This window comes from Larimichthys crocea, chromosome XXIV (assembly GCF_000972845.2).
Source record: "Larimichthys crocea isolate SSNF chromosome XXIV, L_crocea_2.0, whole genome shotgun sequence".
Classification (NCBI taxonomy): Eukaryota; Metazoa; Chordata; class Actinopteri; family Sciaenidae; genus Larimichthys; species Larimichthys crocea.
This window is the reverse complement of record NC_040034.1, coordinates 6,279,612-6,303,069: the sequence shown is the minus strand read 5'-3', so window position 1 is coordinate 6,303,069 and position 23,458 is coordinate 6,279,612. Positions and strand designations below refer to the sequence as shown.

At 41.9% G+C, this 23,458-nt stretch overlaps 1 protein-coding gene across 3 annotated transcripts in view; it reads right to left on the bottom strand.

The window, feature by feature from the left end:
* Nucleotides 1-1,355: 1,355 nt before the first annotated feature.
* zgc:110158 (single-stranded DNA-binding protein 3) overlaps nucleotides 1,356-23,458 on the bottom strand; it is a 37,715-nt gene continuing 15,612 nt past the window's right edge. The window contains exons 5-18 of one of the 3 annotated variants that reach the window (XM_027274789.1): nucleotides 14,880-14,969; nucleotides 10,961-11,044; nucleotides 9,796-9,855; nucleotides 9,610-9,676; nucleotides 8,452-8,516; nucleotides 8,157-8,218; nucleotides 7,989-8,034; nucleotides 7,607-7,642; nucleotides 7,441-7,495; nucleotides 7,152-7,222; nucleotides 6,694-6,772; nucleotides 6,558-6,586; nucleotides 6,296-6,397; nucleotides 1,356-4,643 (exon numbers count right to left, since the gene is read on the bottom strand). In XM_027274789.1, coding sequence (XP_027130590.1) covers nucleotides 4,614-4,643; nucleotides 6,296-6,397; nucleotides 6,558-6,586; nucleotides 6,694-6,772; nucleotides 7,152-7,222; nucleotides 7,441-7,495; nucleotides 7,607-7,642; nucleotides 7,989-8,034; nucleotides 8,157-8,218; nucleotides 8,452-8,516; nucleotides 9,610-9,676; nucleotides 9,796-9,855; nucleotides 10,961-11,044; nucleotides 14,880-14,969 — 876 coding nt within the window. In that variant the 3' untranslated portion in view covers nucleotides 1,356-4,613. The remainder of the gene's footprint in view (nucleotides 4,644-6,295; nucleotides 6,398-6,557; nucleotides 6,587-6,693; nucleotides 6,773-7,151; nucleotides 7,223-7,440; nucleotides 7,496-7,606; nucleotides 7,643-7,988; nucleotides 8,035-8,156; nucleotides 8,219-8,451; nucleotides 8,517-9,609; nucleotides 9,677-9,795; nucleotides 9,856-10,960; nucleotides 11,045-14,879; nucleotides 14,970-23,458) is intronic. The other 2 variants (XM_027274790.1, XM_019277460.2) reach the window with 2 other exon arrangements.

The following is a 23,458-nucleotide window of genomic DNA, read 5'->3' as shown; positions in this document are numbered from 1 at the left end:
TGCCTCCGTACATATTTTGGTTCAGTATGACTAAATTCTGACGTTTTGATAATGAACTTTACAGAGCTCCTTTAAGTCAACAGAGAAATAATCACTGTTTGTCTCTGAGTTCTCTTTGTCCATAAATCCATTACCTGTAACCGCTTATCCTCATCAATGGAGCTTTATCCTAGCTGACTTTGGGCAAGGGCGCACCCTAGACAACAGCTAATCACAGGGCACACAGTGTGCACATCCACTCACACCTACAGGCAATTTAGAGTCACCAATTAACCTGTTAATTAACCCGTGGGAGGAAGCCGGAGAACCGGGAGAGTCCTCTCTTTGTTGTCTTTCATTGGAAATTTAACATTTACATACTTGTAATGGGTGTCTTATTTCACAATTTTCTGATATTTACTAAAACTTGGCAAATGATTATGTGATTAACATGCAAATCTGTGGATGATATAATTGTTAGTTGCTTTTTTTTATTTTTTAGATCTATTTTGGGAGGTTCACCTCAATCCAAATATTTCTGTGGCATCACTTTTATACAGCAGAGATTTTCTTCTCTAAGCTCTGCCTGCCTGTTTTTAAATTTCTTTTACAACTTCAAACTTTTTTTACGCTGCGCACCACCTCAGGAAATATTCGGCTCTTCAAGTACCACCATCGTGACAGTTAGAAATACAGTTCACACAGGAGGAAGAAGGTTTATTCTTAATGATTTATTGTTGAATCCTGAACAGAACCAGAGATAATGTGCTCCTGATCCGCACTTATCTTTCTAAAATTTCTAGTTTGGAGCCACGATTGTTTATGAACTTAATTTTACCTCCACTCACTATGTTACCATCACGTTTGGGCTTGTAACCAATCATGGATGTATGCACGGTACGCGCTACCTGTACAAACGTGACTAAAGTATTACAGGAAATGAAAAATGTATTTTAAATTCCAGCATGTTTTTAAATACCTTTTATATATTTAAATTTATTTAAGCGATTCCCTCAAGTACCAGCACAAGGTGGTTGTACCAGTTTGATGAAATATTGTTTTAGAGGACTGAAATGATAAAACTCCTCAGTTATGACACAAAAATCAAATATTTAAAAAAAAAAAATGTTTTACTGCAAAAATGCTTTTTTTAGTCCTTGTTAATCATTTTTTCACAGCTCAGATTTTCTTTCAGGGTGGAAAGAGTTTTTAATCTGTTCTCAGGTTTATAAGTATTCAAACGGCTATAGGTAGCATTATCCTTGTGAAATGTAGCGAGGAACATTTTATTATCACAAGGCCTCAGTGAAGCCACAGAAAAACAGGAATTAAATATTTTATAACCTTATAAACTCATTAAAAAAAAGAAGTGTGTGTTCATGGCAAAAGGAGTGAAGTCATTTTATTTGTTTTTAATATGTATCTACAACAAGGGGGACACAGGCAAAAACGACTGACAACTTGATGAAAATTAAAACAAAAACCCAAAAAAAAAAAAAAAATTACATTTATTATCAATGCAGTTTTCCCACCTTTTTTTCCAATAAGCAACATTTTTTTGTCTAAAGAAACTTTACAATATAAAGAAACATACGAAGAAGGAACCTCTTATTTTTTTTACTACACGAGACATTTAGGATCTGAAACTACCCTAACATGAGATACAAAGCAACTCCCCAAGGACAGACTGCCTCATATTCAATACTGCTTTGTCATCAAGAGGAAAAATGAGGAACTGAACAGAAAATTTTTTACTCCCCTCAAAAAAAATTCCTCTCTTAACCCTCCCTAACCCCTGAATGTTACAGTATTATACATCAGCACAATAGAAATACAGAAATGATCAACGTCGTGACGGCTTTACTTACAGGACAGAAAGATAGAGAGAAGTTTGACTGCATTTTATACAACAGTATTTCAAAGTACAGGGGAGGAATCGCCTGTTCCCGCACTCTCCACCTCTTTCTCAACAATAAGAACAAATCTCTCTGTTATTTTTTTTTTCTCTCTTTACTTTCCCCCCAAAAAACATCTTCTCCCACCCTCCCTGTCCCCCCCCTTTTTTTATTTTAAATAGATAAAAAAAAAAAAAAATCCTTCATAGTAAAGTCTGTTCTCTGGTCCCTGGTGTGTCGGATTGAGAGACAGTGTCCTGTGTGCCCTGCTTTCGGTTTGAGTCGTGTCCAAGAGGGTGGAAGCTGAAAATGTGTGTGTGTGGGCGTTTTATTTAATTTTTTTTGAAAAACTGGCTTCGATTTTCGCTCTGTTTTTGCAAATTCCCTGTCAAAAACGGTGAAAATATGCCTCTTTTTTTTCCTTTTTCTTTTTTTTGCTGTTGCTGCTGTTTTTTTGGCCACCTCACTCACAAAATTTTTTCCCCCCAAAACAGCGGAGGCTCCATCATGTTCAAGATTTTTTTTTTGTTTGTTTGTTTTTTTTTTTAAATGTGTGTGACAGTGAGTTAGCTAAAAAGGCGTTCAAACACACTTAAAATTTCCCCTCCAGTCTTCCTCTCGAGACGCCTCGACGCTACAGCTCCGATAAAACAGTAAAGCCCCGCGTTTTTGTCTGTGATGAGAAGAAATAGCATAATAGTCTAATAGCAGCTCCAGTTTCTGTTTCTCATCACCCTCATATCGTTTCTGAGTAAAAGACACACCATCTGAACAAGTACAGTTGCCCCGAATCAGCATGTTTTCTGATCAACTGTTGTTGTCGTGATTTGAAAATATCAAAACATGTCAATGATATCAAAATGCATTTTACAGTATTTACAAAAAAAATAAAAATCAATAAGATGGAGAGAGTTGTACAAAAAAACAAACAAACATAATAATCAGAGAGGGATGTGTGTGTGTGTGTGTCGGACAGAGGAAAGGAGGCCACCCGCTTTAACAGCCAACAGAGCAACAAAAACACCAGGGATCCTATCAAGCAGAGAGCCAGAAGAAGTCCTTTCACCAGGAGCGACCTTACGGGAGAGAGGGAGCGAGAGCGTTGCGTGTACGGAAAACGTCCGTGAGCTAAACTGACCGGTGTGTGTGTCTGTGTGTGTGTGTGTGTAAAAAGCACAGACATACATCACAGTGTGTTGAGGACTCATCAGCAAACAAAATAAAACAAAACAAAAAAAAGATCCAAGTGTTCACGACAGGTCAGCAGAGACGATAACGCAGCCTACGCACATGATGAGAGTGAACGGTAACCTAAGTGGGCAGCAGCGGTGGGAAAGCAGCAGGAGTTTGGGAGGGTGGCGGTGGCGGTGAAGGGGGTCGTGGAGGTCGACACGTTAAAGCACCTTTAGGGCTCAGATGGAGGGTGTCCAATGATGTCAGACGGAGAGAGAAGAAGACGCTGCTGACTGGATCTGCATATTTACACAGTTGCTACTAGTTCTGCAGTTTAACAACAAAAAAACTGGGATAAAAAAAAAAGTAACATGATTCATAAGACAAATTTAAAGTACATAAATAAATAGAGCTGTGCATTTCACTGCATGAAAGTTACTAAAAACAAGAGCCACTTCTTTTTTTTTTTTCCTCGGGTTTGGATTATTGAGCAAAAACAAAAACAAAGTTTAAAAATTTTTTGCGAAAATTGTGAGAAAGATTTTTTTTAAAAACAAAACAAAACAAAAAAAGGACCAATGAGTACCGTGATGGATATAATCTTACCTGCAGGGGGGCTCACATGTTACACAGCAAATAATTTCTTAGATTCGTGTGCACATACGCCGTTCTTCATCATAATAATGTGCCCGTAGAAACGACAGAAATTAGAACCTAATCTTAAAAATGATCATAACAATATCATTAATAATAATACAATAATAAAAATAGCAATGATACAATACATACACAAAAAAAAAAAACATGGAGGGGGGAAAAAAATAATAATAAAAGTTCACCTATCATCACAACACCTCTGTTAAAAATGTACACACAGAGAAAACAATATGGGGCAAAGAGGGAGGAGAAAAAAAAAAGAGGTCTCGAATGAATCCACGGGGAGGAACAACAAGAAAATATGACGATAAAAATAGTTTAAAAAGTCCAAAAGTTGTGGTTGAGAAGCTTCCAGGCAGCTGCTAAAAGACCCGACGTGTCCGTGTCCTCGCGGGGGGACGAGGGCTGTGATGTCCAGTCTCCTCTCCCTCTTCTCTCTCTCTGTTTGTCCTCCTTCCCTCGCTCATTGTCTAGAACCTGACAGGAAGCCAGGGAGGCCGGGGCCGGAGTCAGAGAGGAGGAGGCTCTTCCTGTTGCTCTGTGACTGCTTCCTATTCAGACCGGAGACCATCTTGCATGCTCCAGGAGGGCCCGTCTTTATGAGAGTCCCAGCGTGCTCGAGGGCCGTCCCGGAAGGCTGTGTGGCCGGAGAGTTCCCGGGTGAGAAAAGGGGAGGCAGGGCACGGAGGGTGGAGATCCCGTATGGAGGAGGTGGTGGAGGTGGGGAGCAGAGTATGTGTGTTTGTGTGTGTGTGTTTGTGTGTGAGGAGGGGAGGTGGTCCAATCCGAGGTGATGTAAGGATTGAATTGAAGAAGGAGGGGAAAAAAAAAAAAAAAAAATCAGGTGCAGGGGTACAAAAATAAGGAAGGGAAAAAAACAAAAATACAAAAAAAAGGGGAAAAATAAAATCACACACTCATCGTCATGTTGGGTGAATACTGAAAAGAGAGAGAGGGAAGGGAGAGGAGGGCACAGATGAGTGGATATGTCGCTAACAACATTTAAAAAAAACACCAGAGGGCGCTCAAACCCAGCCCCGCAAAGCTAGAGGAAGCACAGAGGAAGACTCGAACACACCTGAGTAGGAGCCAGAACGTGTCCGTAATATATCGAGTCACATAGTTTGTAACATCATCTCAATTTAACCCTCATCTGTCACATTTTTTTGGTCAATTTGGGCAAATTTTTCCTCTTTATCTGGCTGCCAAAGTCTCTAAACATAACACTGAAATTTGAGTCCCAAAAAACTGCTATAAAAACTTTACAAATTAATATTTTGTTCAGCCTTTTTATGCATAAATCTCTTAAAACAACTTCAGCCCTGCTCAAAACTACTAAACATTCAAATCAAGTCTGAGTTTAACCCTTTAAATGTCAGTTTGATTAGTTTATTATTATTATTCTTCGGTAAATAAACATCATAAAACTTTCTCGACATGACGACTACTCAGCCTCCTGGCGGCCTTTTTTTAACCGGATAGTGCCCGCTACACAAGTAATCAATACTTAAGTCACTCAGTCGTATTTCTGATGATTAAAAGTTGGGTGTTGAAGCTCAGTACTTTTGTAAAAAGTTCAACAGTCAAAAAAAAAGTACCAGAAGTTAGCGGTCATAGATTTATCGCCTTGTTCACTTAGTTTTGGAGCCAGATATTTACATTGAAATACTAAATTTGGGTTGTTTTAAATTAGATAAAACTAACTCTCTCCAGACCAAATTCAAAAAGTATCACGTGTGTGTTGGTATCCCATCCGTATTGGCTCTAATGGTTCCCAGACCTACTGCTGATAAGTTGAATCAGGGTATTAGGGCTCGACTCTAAGCCTGTGCACCCCGTGGCTCTCTAGGCCGAGGGTAAGAGACCCCCTCACAATCTTACACAATGCAAAGAACGGCACCACCCTCCCCCCTCCACTTGTTATGCGACCAACAGAAAACTAGACTGACATCGTCACTTTATACAAACACTTTGGTTGCGTCTATCGGTCGTTAAACTAATACAGAGGGTATACAATGAGTTTCTAAGTGATTAGTAAGCGGCTACAATGCAAGCAGAACATCATGTTCTTTACAGGCCTGTTTTTAGGATTAGTTTGTATAACGAACATGCTGCTGTGCACTTCGGGAACAGCGCAGCATGTTCAACATTTCAAATTTATAGTGCCGTGTCCCAAAGTAATGTAGTATAGTACTTAAAACTCAAGGTCTTCACTGGTATGTGAAATCAGAGTGGATCTGAATCGACTCTGTTCATTTGGTGCTTCATCATCTATCTGGACGGGATCAAGTCCCCCTTTTTTTAAAATTCACCTTGTTGGGTTTGGGCAGGCTAGTGATGAATGTTTTGGACCAGTGAAGACGTCTTCAACCTGCTTTTGAACTATCAAAGTGGGACGTGTCAGTTAAGACACTGCTATCTCAAACAGTATGAATACCAACCGATACAGCTAAAGGGACAAGACACAAACTCTATCAGAACATTGTCATTAGTCACGCAAACCGTCTGCTTGCATTCTTCCACTGGTTTATGTCAGGACGTCAAGGATAACTGTTAAGGGTCGTGAGATGCATTTCACTCGCTCTACTTACACTTTCGCTTTGGAATGGGTTCAAGAAGTTGCCGCCCATTTCGCCGTCGTCTCTCGGCGTTCCCGGAGGGTTGTTCATGCCCCCCATGTTATTAGGGGAGCTCTGCAAGGAAGAAGAAACAACTCGTGAGACGTCTTCTTCTTTGTAAAACAACTCCATTCAAGTGCAGAACGTAAAAAAAGATTTTAAATAAATGTTTTATTTGGGAGAAGACTCGGAAACACAAGAGGAGTTTAACTGAAAATCTGATTTTTGCTCTCACCTTTGGCAACCCATCCATATCCCCAGACCCTGAGGGAGCGAGAGGAAGGAAACAGTTCAGTTTTTAACTTAATCCAAGATAAATAAATAAAAAAACTGTTGTACATGAATCAGCTATCAGTGATATTTAAACCCACCTAGTGATCCGTTCATGTGGTGTGGCTCCATGGCTCCCATAGCTCCCATTGGCCCGTCAGGCCCAGGTCCCATCGGGAACTGATAAAAAGATGTAGAGCAAACCATTTTTTAAATGATACAAGTGTGGTCTCTTCTGCTCGAGGTGTGTGTGTGTGAAGCAGAGATCATTTAATTTATTCTTCCTGGTTCATTTCCAGTCGATTCTTATTGAGCCGGGCGTAGCGGCATTAGGTTTCCCTAATGCTGAATTGTACGCGTGCCCAGTGATGTGGTTATAAACCCTCTTCTTTTTTTTTCCTCGGTGGGCAAGGTTGTGTAATTTTAAATCATTACAACAACATCCATAATATTAAGCCAAGAATCAATCTGCAGTGTCTGAAGCTGGAAAGTTTAAAACCTTTAAAGTAACACCAGAGCTTTTTTTTGTTCAATCATATCGAAGTCATGTGAGACTCACGTTGGGTCTGTTGCCTCCAGGTCCCATTGGATTCATCATCGTGTAGATGTTTTCACTGGAGTTAGTCGAATCTGAGGAGAAACGGAAACTTTAGCTACAAAATATTATTAGAGAATCACTTAGAACGGATTAAAGAATTTAAAAAATAGACGTGAGTAATGAGAACAGTCAACGTAATCGTGCTTGGTTGGTGAGGGGACACATTCATGCTTGTTTAGTGAGGAAAGATGGAAGACACGTCTATTTCTGACACAAGTGTTAGTGCTGGGGACATAGTTAGGTGACGCACCACCTGGGCTGGGCATGATGGGAGTTCCAGGTGGACCTCCTCCGCCTGGAGGACCCTGAGGAACAATCGATGATACAAGTTAAAGCTGCGCTCAGCAGAACACCAAGAAGTACAATAATAATAAAGTAAATCCAGGAGAGCTGGTCTGATTTTGATTTTAACTCACCACGTAGTTCCCTGGAGATGAGGAGGAGTATGCTATCTGCAGGGGGGGGAGGAAGAGTAAACAGAATCAGATCTGAGGGTCAGAGGACGCTGAATGTGAATCGATACGGGGTGGACAAAATAAGAGGAACGTTTTACAATCCAATAAAATCAATAGATAGCTTATAAAAGTTCAGACTGCAGCACTCACATATCTCTGTCTTTCAAGAAGACTGATCAGTGGTCACAAGTATCCATCAATAAATAACAAATTATAGTTTTTACTCAACACCTAAACTGATCATAAGTCTAACGTTTGTGTTTTTCTGGGCTCTTGTACTGAGGGTTTTTCCCCCCACAACCTATATGTGGTCATGTGTAAAGGTCAAAGATTTCTGACTCACAGAGTTAGCATTAGGTCCTGGCCAAGGCCCTCGTCCTCCAGGACCCCTGAGGCACAAAAAGAAAGGAGAAAAGAAAGTGAAGAAGAGACAGAAAACATAAGATATTAACCGAGACGCTGATAAAGATTCACTATATTTCACCAGATGTGTGAGACGTTTTAAACTTACATGTTCATCCCTGGCATGGGGCCGCCCATGGAGTTGGGAGGAGGCCTCATACCTCCGTAATTCTGTTAAAAACATGTTAAAAAAGACGATAAGAACAACCGAGAGAAGCTGCGATGAACAACAAACAAGCCTGAGCTGTTGTGGTGAGATCAACAAAGAACAACAACATATGAAAACACACATACTCGTGTTTAATTGCTAGATAGGGAAGTCTTTTAACAGTTAAGACTTCAAGTTTTTAATTGATATTCAACAATAAATTATGTCTGCGTGTCTTTTTTGAGGTTCGTTATACCTGTGGGCCCATGGCCATTCCTCGAGGAGGGTTCATTCTCATTGGTCCACCCATGTTAGGATGCCCTGTAACAAAGAGACAACGTCAGGGTCAAACACGGGCTGCGCAGAACACATAAGCGCTCATGTAAATCCACATATGGCTCGCCTCTTAAAGTCAGGAATTAAGACCTGCCGCAGACAACGCTTCATCCTAATCTCATTAGTTGTAACCCCTCTGGGACCCTGAAGCTGTAATCTGCAGCTAAAATCACCATGGACCACTTCCTGAGCCTGAAGGACTCAATTCACACAGGAAACAAGGACTAACCACTGAAACTAAAAAACGCTTGTTCATTAACTGGGTCATCAATCACAGATTTTGATAATTAAATATTCATTTGGAGTAATCTCTCCAACAAAAATGGCAAATTTCCGTCCGTTCTAGCTTCTCCGATCTGAGGATTTGAGTTTCTTTAATCATTTTGTTCACACCAGGACAAGTCTGAAAGGCGACTTCTTGTGCTCTGGGAACCTGCGATGAACCTTTATCCCCTATTCAGGGTTTCTGCACGGTTTACCAAGTTAAAATGAGACGTTTAAAGACATTTTAAATCCGGCAGAGAATGCAACTCGACACCTGTTTCACAGTCGAACCTCCAAAAGTATGTAAAACCTCAACCAAAGCTCAGCGGGGTATGATGATAAGGTCATGAATCATTTACCGCGTGCATGAATCTCTTGATATTTATATGATCCATGAACTCACTGGCAGTACTGCCCAGCTGTATTAAACAATAACTGCTAATAATAATGATAATGAAGATAAATAATTACTCATCAACTACAACCTGAACCTTGATAAGCGGAAAACGGATTAACAAATTAACTCATTAATTTTAAAAGGTAAACATGTTTTCATGAGGTCAGACGTCTGGAACAACACAAAGACATTTTAGAGGGAACTTTACTACCAACTGCAGACTAAAAAATGTATTTTCTGACATTTTCCAGTCTAAAAAATTCAGTTGTTTAGTTGAAAAATGACTTGATAGTTAAATCAATAATGAAAATAATCATTAGTTACGGCCTTACTCATTATCTATTATACAAAATGACCATATTTCATCGTGAGGAACCCCGACTCAGAATTTCATTACAGGAGCTGTCCCGGTCTTACCTTGCGGTCTTGTTGGGTCCAAACTGTTTGGCAGGAGAGGCTGAGATCCAGGGATTCCTCCCGGAGGCTGAGAGGGAGACCAGACATGGGGATGGATTAAAATTCACCCTGGGCAACACGGTAATACTCTGACTTGTCAAAAAACAAAAAAGACATGAGCGAGAAATGCCAAAAATTCTCATGTACCTGATTTGGCATTCGGAGTGCGGGGCGCGGCCCACCTGGATACCGTGGTGACATGAAAGGCTGCGGAGAAGAAACAGAAAGAAAGAGGGACACAGAAGAAGAAGAAGACATTTTCATTATTGATAAATCCGAGCGCGCTCAGACGGCGGGAAGCACTGAGGACGCACAGATGGACACACAGTGTGGTCGGAGAATGGAGGATGACACTGAAAGATCGCAACACATCCGCCTGAAAAAAATACACTTAACAGTGTGTTTACTGACTCTTAACAATGCCTGCTTATACACACACACACTCAAAAGCATGGATTCGTGTGTGTGTGTGTGTGTGTGTCTAAAGACAGCGCTCACACAGCTTTCCCCTGCACACCCCCTTTGCCTGCTCTCTCTGTGGTGTAAGCTGATTCGGCCTGTGGTCTGCCTTGGCGTTGTTAGAGACACCTCAGGCCAACAACACTGTCCAAAACCTTAGAGGAAGCATGTCCACACTCTCTTGCACACAAGACGGAAACCAGAAACCACAAGAATGAAGAGCCGGGCCGCCGCAGTTAATGGGCAAAGGCTAGCTTTACCTCCACAGTGTCATCTGTAGCTACTGTTCTGGATAAGTGTTGAAACACACGCTGACTGAGAATGAAAGTTTCTTTTAAAAAGGCGTCGAATGCACGCTGATCTGGTTGGTAGCTTACGGCTCTAAATGTCATCTGTGTGTGCGTACATATGTGCACCCATGTGCTTTGAACGTATATGTGACGTGTCCATAGTGCAGCGTCCACTGTTTTATTCATAAGGTGCGAGAACAACTAAGCAGAGTGGAGGGGAGTGTGCTTTTGTGCATGTGTTAAGAGTAGAGGAGCAGATAAGTGTGCAACCCCCCACAAGCTGCTCCGGGAGGTGGGGTAAGGAGTAAATTATTCATCCCACACGGGGACAGCCGATTCTGGCTCTTGTCGAAGGAGCGGGGCCCTGCTGCCTCTGGATGCCCCGGCTTTCATAAAAAGGGCAACTGGAGGAGGGGGCGACATCTACGAGGAGAGCAAAACTAGAGCTACCGGGGCTCGAGGGTAGAAGAAGAAGAAGAAAGTAGTGAATGGAAAGAGCTTGTGTGTGGGTGAGGGGGGGGGAATGAAAGAGAGAGGGGTGTTTGAGAGAAAGTGTGTCTTACCTGGCCGTGGGGTCCCATCATGGGGTTGCTGGGGTTGTGTGGGGGGGGCTGTGCGTGGGGGGACTGCTGAGAGCCGGGTGGTCCCTTTAAGAAAGAAGAGCGATGTCAGAGAGGGGAGGGGCCCAAAAAAAAAAAAGGTGAGTAGGAGGGGAGGGGAGGAGTTACACCTGGAGGAATTACCCTGATCAAGATCATCAGAGAAGGGGAGGGGAGGAGGACGAGAGAGGGGTGGGGGAGGGAGTCAGCCGGGAGCCTTTAAGGTTGAGGAGGAAGAAGAGGAGCAAGGAGATGATGGACATTTTAAGCTGAACAAGAAAACCTCAGATCAGTAGTAAGCATACGTATTCGTCCTCAATATGTGCAAGATGATCTTTGCGACCCTTTAAAGTCGGAGGATTGTGGTGTAGTTTTCATCTCGGGCCACATGGGGGCAGTGTTGCCAAAGGCTGACTGCAGCAGGACAGGCACAAACTTCAAACCACAGAAGGTGACACAGGCACAAACAAGTTAAAAGTTGAGTGGGGGGAGTTCAGAGTGTGTGACAAAGCATCCCAGTCCACGAGGAGACGGCAACACCCTCAGCTTCTCCGACAAACACTGCTGTGTTATTGCTGACATTTCACCCCCCGAGACAAGAGGTTAACGACCCCTAATAAGTAACTCAGCCTCTTTCTCCATGCATCCCTCCTCAGCAGCGGGGCATGGGCTGAGTTTGAGGGGGCGTATACATACATATACATATCAATTAGCCAGAGATAGCATGTCTCCAGTTGTGAAGGTGAAACTGCATAGAGACGTGTCGGATAGCCTCAAGTAACACTCGTGTTGTGTCATTACAGGTGAAGTACAAACCAATGCACTAAAGAATCCAAGGCCAATCATCCACTTCTCACAGAGACACTACATTATGAGCAAGGCTGGACAATATATCGAGCGTCTGCTGTCTGCTGAAATCTGTCAATTACAGCAAACTGTCAGTGAATATCTGGTCTAGGGCTGCAACTAATGATTATTTTTTAAGTACTGATTTATCTGTCGGTTATTTTCTGGATTAACCAGGTAATAGTTTGGTCTATAAGACATCAGAAAATCTTTAAAAAAATAAAAGTTCTAGAGCCTTAAGTGTAGTCAATAAATGTCTAATCATGCAAAGATATTCAATTTACTAAAACGTAGATGGGGAAAAACAGCAAATACTCACATTTATGTAGATGAACTCTTAAAAATATTTGATATTTTTACTTGAGAACTGACTTCAACACTTAAATCGATGATCTAAATAGTTACCAGTTGATTAACTTAGCGATTAATCTACTAATTGCTGGAGATCTAATCTGATTTGTAATAAAAGATTAACCGACCACTTGCTGATCTGATACCAGCGCTCTCCTTTTCCAAAAATGTACACACAGACACAGAGGAACTCATTAGGATATAAATATATATGTTTTTACATAAGGTAATGTGACACCGGGGATTGCTGTGGTGCTAAGAACAAGGTCTGTTTAATTAATTAGTGGGAAAACTGAACTTTATGACAGGACAGAACAAAGTCGATCAATCACGTCCAACCGATACCTGATCCGCTTAATAAGGTCAGTATCTGCCCGGATACCGATTAGTGGAACTGGAACATCCCAAAACTTTGTCTAAAGCAGAAATAAACGTTTGACTCATTGATTAGCTGATTGACAGGAAACATTAATGGTTAATTGTGAGGATTTGCTGTTTTTTGGGTAGATACGTGATGATAAACTGGACGTCTTTGTATGTTGAGCTGTTGGTCCGACTGTGGGAAAGTGTCATGGGATTTATTATTTTCAAATTAGTGATCAATAAGACAAAAAAAAATATATAGTTAGCAGATTAGTTAATAGTTCAGATAGATCATTGCAGTTGTAGTCGTACAGCTGCTCGTGTTTCGTGGCCTTTGGTTCGGTGTCAAGGCATCGTTTAGTTATCAGGTATGAAACTCAGAACTGATTCCAAATTATACACGTCAGTAATAATGAGCATGAAGCGTATTTACAGCAAACAGCCAAAGCTTTCCTGTTACAATGAGGAACACACACACACACACACACACACCGATCTCACTCCCCCACCAATGTTATAAATAGCACTTCCATGCGTCTCTCCCCCCACCCTTCCCCTTGCTATTTTTCCTATTCTTGGTGTACGTCTCGTCTAACCACCCGCCATCTACTTCCGTGTCTGGAGTATCTCTTCGGGTGTACCACCACCACCACCCTCCTCCTCCTCCTCCTCCTCCTCTCAGCACATTGCCTCGTTCTCAGCAAGCAAACAATGGAGTGGTAGGTAGCCACAGAAACAAACACAGGGCCACATTCCTGGTGGCACTGATCTTTCACATTTCCCTCTCTTCATCTCTCTCTCGCTCTCTCTCGCTCTCTCTCTCCCTTCAACGTGTCACTCGCTTTTTCTCTCTCCGACTCTTCTCCAACCACCTTATCGTGCCTCCTGCCAAATGCCAGCGCTGTCCATCACGCCACTGCCTCACGGAGGATGTGTGTGTGCGTGTGTTTGTTTTGCGAACGTGTGCACGTATGACTGCGTGCGTTTGTACATGTATTTGTGTGCTGCCGCGTGTCTCATTCTCTTCACTCTCTTCAGACATCAGCCATCTCCCACACTAAAAACCTTTCCCTTCACAGAGCCGGGACAGGTCAGAGACAGAGACGGAGATGGAGGAGTGAGAGAGAGAGAGAGGGAGGGAGGATGAATACGGGATGGTTGAATCACGAATCAGTCGAACAGCAGCCTGGTGAGAGCAAGCCGCAGATGAATGAGTATCAGAGGCTCGGGTGGGTGTAAATATCGAGAGTGGGCAGAGGGATGTTTGGAAAAATGTGGGAACAAAAGGGAAAATAAGTGCGAGAGTTGGAATTGGGGTCTTGCCTGATCATGTTCAATTACAGATTTCAGAATGAAGGACTTAATCATTGGACCCCGACTGATACTGGATATTTGGAGCAGATGGATACTTGAAAATGATCGAATTCTACCAGCTGATAGTCTTTTTGTTTCACATAAATATTTAACAAACATATGTCTGACTAACAATAAACTTTTAAAATTAGACATAACAATTATACTTTGTAGTGTTTTCCTGTGAAAACCATCTATGTCCAAATTTCCACATTGTTTTCAGATAAACTGTGGGTTTAGAAAAGTCTCTTAAGCAATATTAAATCATCTAAAACTCACCGGATTAGCTGAAAATATGTCATTACAAAGCTGTTTTTCATAAGAAGAGACATTTTGGGAAAACACGGTTTTCAACAGTGGCCAAAGGATGAAAGATATTAAAAAAATCTCAGTGAATTTTGGTACAGTAGACGTAAAAACAGCAAGAGGTATTAAAAAAACCCATACACTAACAAACCTTAATTGAATCTTAAGTCAAATATGTCTCAATATGCTGCAAATAAAACATTAGAATCATATAGCTGTCCAACACGCTAACATAAACACCACTACCAATAAATCCTGCCTGCTACATCAGTCTGACACTATTAATTAGTCTGAAATGTTCTGCATTAGCTTTTGGACAAATCAGTGTTTTGGCAGAAATATATGCAAAGAGATGATCCTAACACTGGTGAGTTTTTAAATTGAGTTAAATGGTTGTTGGAGTTGAGCGAATTCTAAATGCTGCTCCCTTTAAAATGTGATTTAATCAAATAAATATGCCGTATTCTGACATATAAGAAAGCATCTCCGAGTGCTGGAGATGGAATTCAAATAATATGCAAATATCAGCTAAAACTCTGATGTGTTTTTTGTTTGTTTGAGTCAGAGATGGATGCGTGTTAGAAAGTCCGAGATAAGAGTGTGCTTGTAGGTAGATGGAGAGATGGAGTGAACAGGACAGCGACAGCGGGGGGTTCAGTCGTACCTGGAAGAAGCCTGGAGGCATGGGACCACCTGGCATGGCGTCGTTCGGGGGCATGTTGCCCATCACCGGGCTCGGCGCTGCTGCTGCGCTCTGAAACACACAAACGCTGTGATTAAATGTGGTGTTTATGTGTGTGTGTGTATCTTGTCCGACTGCTCTAAATGATGCACTGGCCACCAATTTACTACAGGGGGCAGCGTCTGCACCTGCAATCACAGCAAGCCAACCCCCCCCACACACACACCCACAACACAACAGCATATAAAGTTTAATGGTTAATTCAGAAAAAGTGTCTTCGGTTACAAACTTTGAGAGAGAGAGAAGTGCAGGAGGCACACATATATAATATAGTTGTTGTGTGAAAAGTTTCAAGGAGAAATTCCACAAAAATGTGATTCCTATGCTCCCGTCGAGTCGGGTCTCTTGGAGAAACATTCATGAAGTTTCATTGATTCAAAAGTGTAAAGAGCGCAGACTGCAGCAGTCCTGTAATCTGTGCCAACATACACACTACTGTGTATAGAGTACTTTTTTTTTTACTGACCAATGTGAGATGTCATAACTTATTAATCTACAAGCTATGTGATGGTTCATGTGATTATATTTTAGCATTTTCTTATGGTTCATCTCGTTAAAAAAAACAATCTAACAAAGTTTTCACAGAACTACCACGTCTATTTCTTGTATGCAAATCAATGTAACAGTGGCACCTTGCATGGGCTGAGGGAATATGTTAAAGTATTACTAAATCTCTGGATGATCCTGAAACACCAGACACGCTGGAGTCAGTTCAGTTTAGTACACTGCAATGAAAACAAGACAGGCGAACCCAAATACTTTAATGAATGTTGTGGAAGAATGAAAGATGTTTCAAAACACGGGCTGTTTTATAAAATAATACACTACTGTGTTATCTTTGTGCCTCATTTTACACAGATATAATTTCTACAAATTTCCAATGGTCCATTTTTTTTGCTGTTAGTTTGGGGTGTTTTCCTAAAATAACTTCTGAAGTCACAATACCGAGCTCACTTCTTGCTGCTTGAGTTTAAAATGTTCGATTTTTCAAAGGTTATTAATAGTATTAGCAGTAGTATTTTGTATATTAATAACAATAAATACAGAACACTTAATCAATCAATGACAGAACGAGTTACATTACTTGAAAATACAGTAACAAGTCGTCAGCGAATAAGTTGAGTTTGAAGTGTTTTATCTATTAAGAGGACTTGATGCTGCTTAAAGGCTGGATTACAAAAGATGAATTAAAAGCAAGGCACAAATCTAACTCCAGGATGTGTTACGGGGGTCGATTCATGCATATTTTAATGGGTTGGAATAATAAAACATACATACGAATGTAGTTGGAGGGAGGTCGGTTATATTAGCTGTTCTATTTATATTAATTCTGAGTAACTCGATGGCCAGAATAAAACTTGGCTGTTGATAGGTTCAAGTGCTCTATGTAGCTGGTGTCTGTACTCAGCCAAAGATTATTTATGGAGGTAAAAGCAGCATTACCGTGTAAGACCACTGCACGACCGCAAGTGGACTTTCTGTAGGTTCCACAAATACAGCCGAGTGATACATCTTTGTAACTGATCGCATCTGGGAGTCAGTTAGACGTTATTTAATTTAAGATTACCAACTTTATACTTCTGAATTAGGACCTTCAGCATTTGAATTTTGAATGCTACAGCTATTTATTTCAATGCAACAGATTCGCATTTAGGTGAATACAAGTATCGTATCGGACTCTGCATTGGTAAATATCTAATATCAAAAAGAGCTCTCACAGGCCATAACAACTCTGTCTTGAGAGTAAAAGATGTTTTAAGTAAAAAAAAAAAAATCTAACACTCAGAGTTTTCCCCGTTGACTAAACAGAAATTTCAATTCAGAGTAGTCGACGAGCCTAAAAGTAGGAAAACAGTCAATATCTAACACAATGTTAACCAACATGTTTAAACACTGACTGAAAAAATATTGCATTTAGCAGCCGTTTGAAAAGGTTATTTGAATTTTTAATAACCAGATCGTATCTTAAAAACTACAGCTGAAATTTGCTGTGAACTTTATCCGACAAAACAGCAGCTGACTAAATAAAACAATAGTAAAATAATCAGTCACCATTGATCTCAAAAATGAGTTTAACCCACTAATACTTCAGGTGTCGGATAGCAACGACTAATGGACTAGCCGTGCACATTGCTAGTTATCATTTAAACCTAATAACTGCTTAACTATTACTAATCTTACTACAGTAACACAGCAGTACTAGTGTTTGATCATCTTTACATCAGTGAAAGAATATGGAAAAATAAAAACTAGAGTCTAGGACCGAGGATGGGGGTGAATGATTCAGCCCGGGAGTTAAATATGATATAACTGTATTCTTGTCAACACACATAGATGGAGACGTGTGTTCAGGGTGCTTACATAAGCACGCCGGAACAAACACACACACACACAAGCACACGCAAAAATAGACACACACACACACAGAAAGAGTTGCATCACAGGCTCATAAAGTGCAGCCCTTCAGTACAGAGAGGCAGACAGGAGGGAACCGCAGGCTACAGGACCAGAACAGGGAGGGGGTTTAAGACCCAGGGGAGGGAGTCACTCTCACAGACACACTTATTCACACACACACACACACACCTTACCGTTCCAGCACGCACACCTAAACGAACACACTACATCCATGTGACACCTACACTGTGTGTGTGTGTGTGTGTGTGTGTGCTTGGACAACAACGCATACTACCAATTACACGCGTGTACACAAATATGCACACTCGCTGCCCTTCTTCTTCTTCTTCTTCTCCTGACTATTAGAAAGCAACACACATAATAATTGCACACACACACACACACACACACACCTCCCCCCATCTTTATGCTAATTCTGCTGGTGAACATGAGCAGGCCACTGAGTCCCTGGGGAAGAAGCAGGGTCGGCTGCCTCTTTCTCTCCTCCTCCTCCTCCTCCACCTCCTCCTCCTCCTCATCCATCCTCCCTCACTTCTCTTCTTCTGCACACTTTTCTCTCCATCTTTTCTCCTCTCTGTGACCCCCTTCACTTTCTTTTTCCCCGGCATTTGGTGCACGCACACACACAAACACACACAAACACACACACAGCCACACGTACATACATAGATACATGCATACATACATACATACACCTTCCCCGTGCCCCAACCCCTGTACCATTCCTCCCCACCATCACAACCTCTCCTCTCCCCTCAGCAACCCCCCAGTAGGGTGTCAGCAGCTTGCAGAAGCTGTTGCTATGGAGACAGGTCCTATCTGCACTCTGTCCCCCTGGCATCCCCCGCTCCAGGAGCGCAGAGAGAGAGAGAGAGAATAAGAAGATGCAGGAAGGAGAGAGAGAGAGAGAGAGAGAGAGAGAGAGAGAGAGAGAGAGAGAGAGAGAGAGAGAGAAAAAACACGTTAAACAGAGAGAGATTTGTGCTCACAATCAATCACCTGGTCACATTATTGTTGTCGACTATTAATGATCTACTATCTGCTTGTGCGTTCCACACTTAGCTGATTGAAATTGGACGCAAACTGAAAGCAGAAGAGCCGTTTGCCACCAGCGAAGGTAGATTTAGTATGCAGTCAGTCTTTATTAAAACCAACCGGCCCGGGGAAATACAAAAAGGATCCAACAGTGCTTTTTTTTTTTTTTTTTTTTTTTTTTGGGGTAGTGGCACACCAGTACCCAAACCCCGCCTATATCTACCTTTCCATTTCAACTCGGCGCTCAGAAGTGGCAGACTGTCAGGAAACCTTGTGTGACAAAGCCTGCCTCCCTTGAATCAGAATAACTCGATTCAAGAAAGTGAATGTACAGGAATTTTGTCTTGTTGACACCGCTGCAGGTAAACAATGGCTGCTGATGCAGACGGAGCATACAGGTATGAGAGGGGGGGGGACAACAGGAGCAGTACCTTTATGCAGAAGAAGACAGAAGACATTAACGCTGCGCAATTTAGTGAATATAACGGACGTGCTGCTTTTTTTTTGTAGTTTAGTTGAATTATTCATTTTCAGGCTGAACGTATGGAGAGAAAAGTCTGTGTGCGTGACATGAAAGGGCTTTAATGCCTGACATGAAGCAGGAAGCAGGAGAAGAAGAAGTTTCTTTCATTGAAGCTGGCGAGAAAGTTCGACAAAACCCACGAGACACATTTTCAAATGTCTGGGAATATTTACACAGTTTAAACTGTGAACTTGTATTTTAATGGCCTTCCTCGGTAGCGTTAGACAAACACGATGTCAAAAGCATCGCGGAGCCGCGTCTGCACAAAAATAATATTAGAAAAAAGTTTTTATGTTACCCGACTATCAATAATACGATATCTGGACCACAGACCTGAACTGTAGCTTGTGTAGTTTTGGACAGAACACTGCTACCTTCAGCATTTTATTTATTTATTTATTTTTTACAGTGCAATATAATATGGTCACTCTCTAAAATTTATATTTAAGGATCGACAGACTCGCTCACTACTTTAAAAAAAATAAAACTACCAGATTATACATGCGTGAATTATGATTTCTTATCACGAAATGAGGCGAAAAGTAATTTATTATCGAGTTCAGTAATGAGAAATAAAATGCTGGACGTGTTATCCACTGTTCGTGGACCTTCTGATAGACAGCGTCCACCTATTGCTCTCTTCGTAATAACACATCAGACTGAGGCGTTCATTGGGCATTACATGACGTGCAACCACGGCGCTCACATCCGATTAGTCTCTCTCTCACTCCACTTATTTCCTGTTCCCTCTCACCTATCCACTCCCCTAAAAATGTAAATAAATCGGTAAGTTAACCTCAATTAAAAAAGGCACTAAAGCTTTCAGCTTGGACGTGGCAAAGTTAATCATCGTTTACTGGCTCCACTTTTACAAACTGCTTCAAATCGTCTCATAGGACAGTGAACGGGGGTTACTGTGACAACGTCAACCTGTGCTGAGAACTTTGTGATTTTCCGCCAGATTAAAATCAATAAAAATGTAGAAATAACGGAAGCAAACATTGTAGGGATTTGCTGTTGCGAATTAGCATCCACTGCAAACATTACGACAGTTGCGGTAAACAAAATGTCACGTATTTCCTTTTACACGTGCAGGTGTCAGTTGGTTGATGTTTGAAGCTACTTCCTCCAAGTTCGACGGGGTTATCTGGTTTTGGTTTGTGGTCGGCTTCAGACATGCAGCAACCTTTGATTCCTACTGTAAACATTCACTCTGCTTCAAATCGACAAGTACAAAGTACATGTGATAAACGTCATACACCTCCGCGCGGCACCGCGTCGGCCGGCATCTTTGTGGCAGAATATTTCAAACTCTGACGTCTTGATCCAGAGTCGCGGCTCCCCTGCGAGGACACCATGTTGCGCCGCTTGCTTTTGCTCCTTAGTACAAACCCACAACGCTGATGAATAATCCATCAGAGAACAAAAGACTAATGATCTGATTGGCTGGTACAGTACAGTATGTAGATGGCTGTACAGAATAGCATTGATCCCCTCCCTCTCCATTTCCCTCTCCCCCTCTCTCACCCATAGGACCTACCGGACAGATCAATAGTGCTCAACACATTATTGACCTCCGCCTGATACCTTTCACAGGGATAAAGACAGAGACATAAACAGTGGACGGAGAGAGGGGAGACGTAGGAAGAGATGGCGAATGCATCTGTGTTCGTGTGTCTGTATTTATGTGTGTCCCTGTCTGGAGAGGGTACTAATCTACATTCTGGTTCACAGTGATATGTACCTCATCACTGTCTCCTTGACCTGCTGTCCTTAGCGCACAGAGAGAGGGAAGGAGGGAGGGAAGGAGGGAGGGAGGGAGGAGGTGAAGGAGTGAAGCTGGAAGAGAGTGAGAGCGTGGAGACGAAGGAGGGAAAAATAGCTGACTGTGGTGATCTGGCTAATTTATCAGCCCAGTCAAAACAGTGCGTTTCGCTCTGGAGCAACAGGATACGGCTGCTACTCTCACCGTCACGTCTCACAAACAAATGCACACACACACACACACACAAACACACAGACACACAATCTCTGAAAGCCCAGCTGGTCCTCTAAACTGGCACACCAAACACACACACACACACACACGCTTTCCCAAAAGCTGCTGCCAAGGTAGCAGTACTGAACCAGACAGGCGGACTTGGTGCACACGCGCACACCGGATGACAGCACTAATACATGCTGCAGACACAACATCCACTTAGCCAACACTCCAGAGGGAAGGCAGGGAAGGGCGAAAGACAAGAATATGAGGAGAATGAGAACAACTGTGAAGCGGGATATCGCTTCAGCTACCACCCTGAGATTTTCTCCACGCGTCGGCATCGACGCTCGGGCGCAGACGTTGATAATACTCATGATGGAATGGGACTCACACGTATGAAACTTTGGATCAATCGGGTTTACTTTTGTCTTAGTCACACTTTCCTGACGCCATTTCCCATCTCAGTCCATCCCTCTTCAGCGGTGTCTATGCTTGAAAAGTCCAAAATAAATCCTAAAACATAATTTTGTCCCAACCTGTAATTTATTTAGTTTGTTTTAGACAAATATGTAAGAACAAATAAATTAAAAAAACAATGTGCCGTCTGTTTAATAGCACATATTTGGACAATGTTACACATTTACAGGACGTAATATACTGTATTAATACAATTATATAATAATAATATTCTCTATTTACTGGGTGAAGGAGCAAGGCGTCTCGGGTATAGATTTAAAGGACGACACCAACGTTTTTACAGTTTCCATATTCTTCACGATAAAAAATATAAAGTGCAGAAACAGCTTTTTAGTCTCTTTAAAAAGAATAAATCCCACCGTTACAAGATAACTACAAGGAGGAGAGAATTATCTTCAATAAGCGTAAATATCATCCATGTTTTGGTATCTACTATATAATTTAATCCATAATTTTATTCCACGTCACTTGTCAGGAGCTGCCGTCGCCTGTTCTGTTACAGTTTCACGTCACCTCTCAGACTTGCCTTCGCTCCTGTAACACATCAGCCTGTTCATGAGTATTGCAGCTTTTTTTTCCCCCCACCCCTTTTTCTTTTACTTTATCACACAGCTAATTATCAAGTTTAATGGAGCTCTTTTCACATTTTCTATTACAGCGCGCTGATACTGCCGCTGGAGACTCGAGGTAAAACAGAGGTTAGAGGCAGAAAGCGACTACGTTTTTGGGGAGAGAGTGGAGCTTCTTTTGATTCAACTGGAATGCCAGTAAAGACAGCAATATATACACTGTATATGCAAGCTGGGTTAAACGGATATTTGAAGACGAGTTTAAGAAAACCTGCAGCGTCACAGACAGTCGTTAACTTTAACTAATATATTTTTTAATTTCTAATATTTCAGTAAAATCTAGGAGGCAATAGGAGAAACTAAAATTACGCCAGTGCCATCCTCCTGGTCTTAACAAGCCCCAGAAATAATGTTTCTAGTGCTCCGTACTTCTGTTTGTGCTTGAAAAAGGTGAATTTAAAAAGGGAGATGAGATCTTTTAACACTCAGAAGACAACTAATATACTGAAAAATCAGATTTATATATAGAATTTTAGACGTTTGAGTAAATGTAAGGCATAATCTTCACTAAAATACTTATTTTTATCCCATAAAACAGCTCATTTAATGTCACAGAAAGCCGTCTTGAGGGTTACTTAACGCTAACTTCCAGCTTCCATCTTCCATTTTAACTCCTTTCTCACTGTTTTGACATTTGCCCACTCAGCTCCATTTTCAAATACCTCAACTGTCTCTCGGTTGGGTCTTCGTGTCGTCTACAGCGCTCTCTCCTCCTCGGCACTACTAGGCATTGTGGGTAAACAGCTAGATTAGCTAATCAATCTTCTCTCGGGAGTAGAGGTTGTAGTGGTGGTGGTGGTGGTGATGGAGGGAGGGAGGGGGTCAGGAGGAGATAGGGAAAGGGAGAGAGAGGAAAAGAGGAGGAGAGAGGGAGTGAGCGATAAGGCGAGTGAGACGAGAGGGGGCGTGGGTGAAGGAGACAGTAAGAGATATAGTAAAGAGGGTGTGAGGGGGGGAAAAGGGGGGAGGCAGGGAGAGAAAGATGCAGATGTGGGAGGAGTGCAGCAGTGAAAACATGACGTGGATGGGCTGGAGAGGAGGAAGAGTGGGGAAGTGGTGTGAGAAAAGTGAAAGGAGCAACAGTGCAGGTGAAAAATGAGGAAGAGTGTGAGTGTGCAGGGCGACACAGAGCTGTGCAGCAGATTCAGTACTGTCCGTGCACACCTGTTTATATCTTCATACTCTATCTTGTTCTGCTCAAACACTTTAGTTCCACCATTTTTGGTTTGTGACTCTTTATGGCTGAGCAATGCATATCCGTGATCCCTCGTCACAGGTTGCATATGGCCCACCGGGCGCCGTTTTGGTCCGTTCTGCACGCGGCTTCAAACCCCATCAGGAGCATTTTGTCCACCAGACGTTGTTAACTTGCTCAGATATGGGCCGTTTCTTCTAAATGTGTAAATATGCTACGTAGTTAAATGATCGGAGGTTT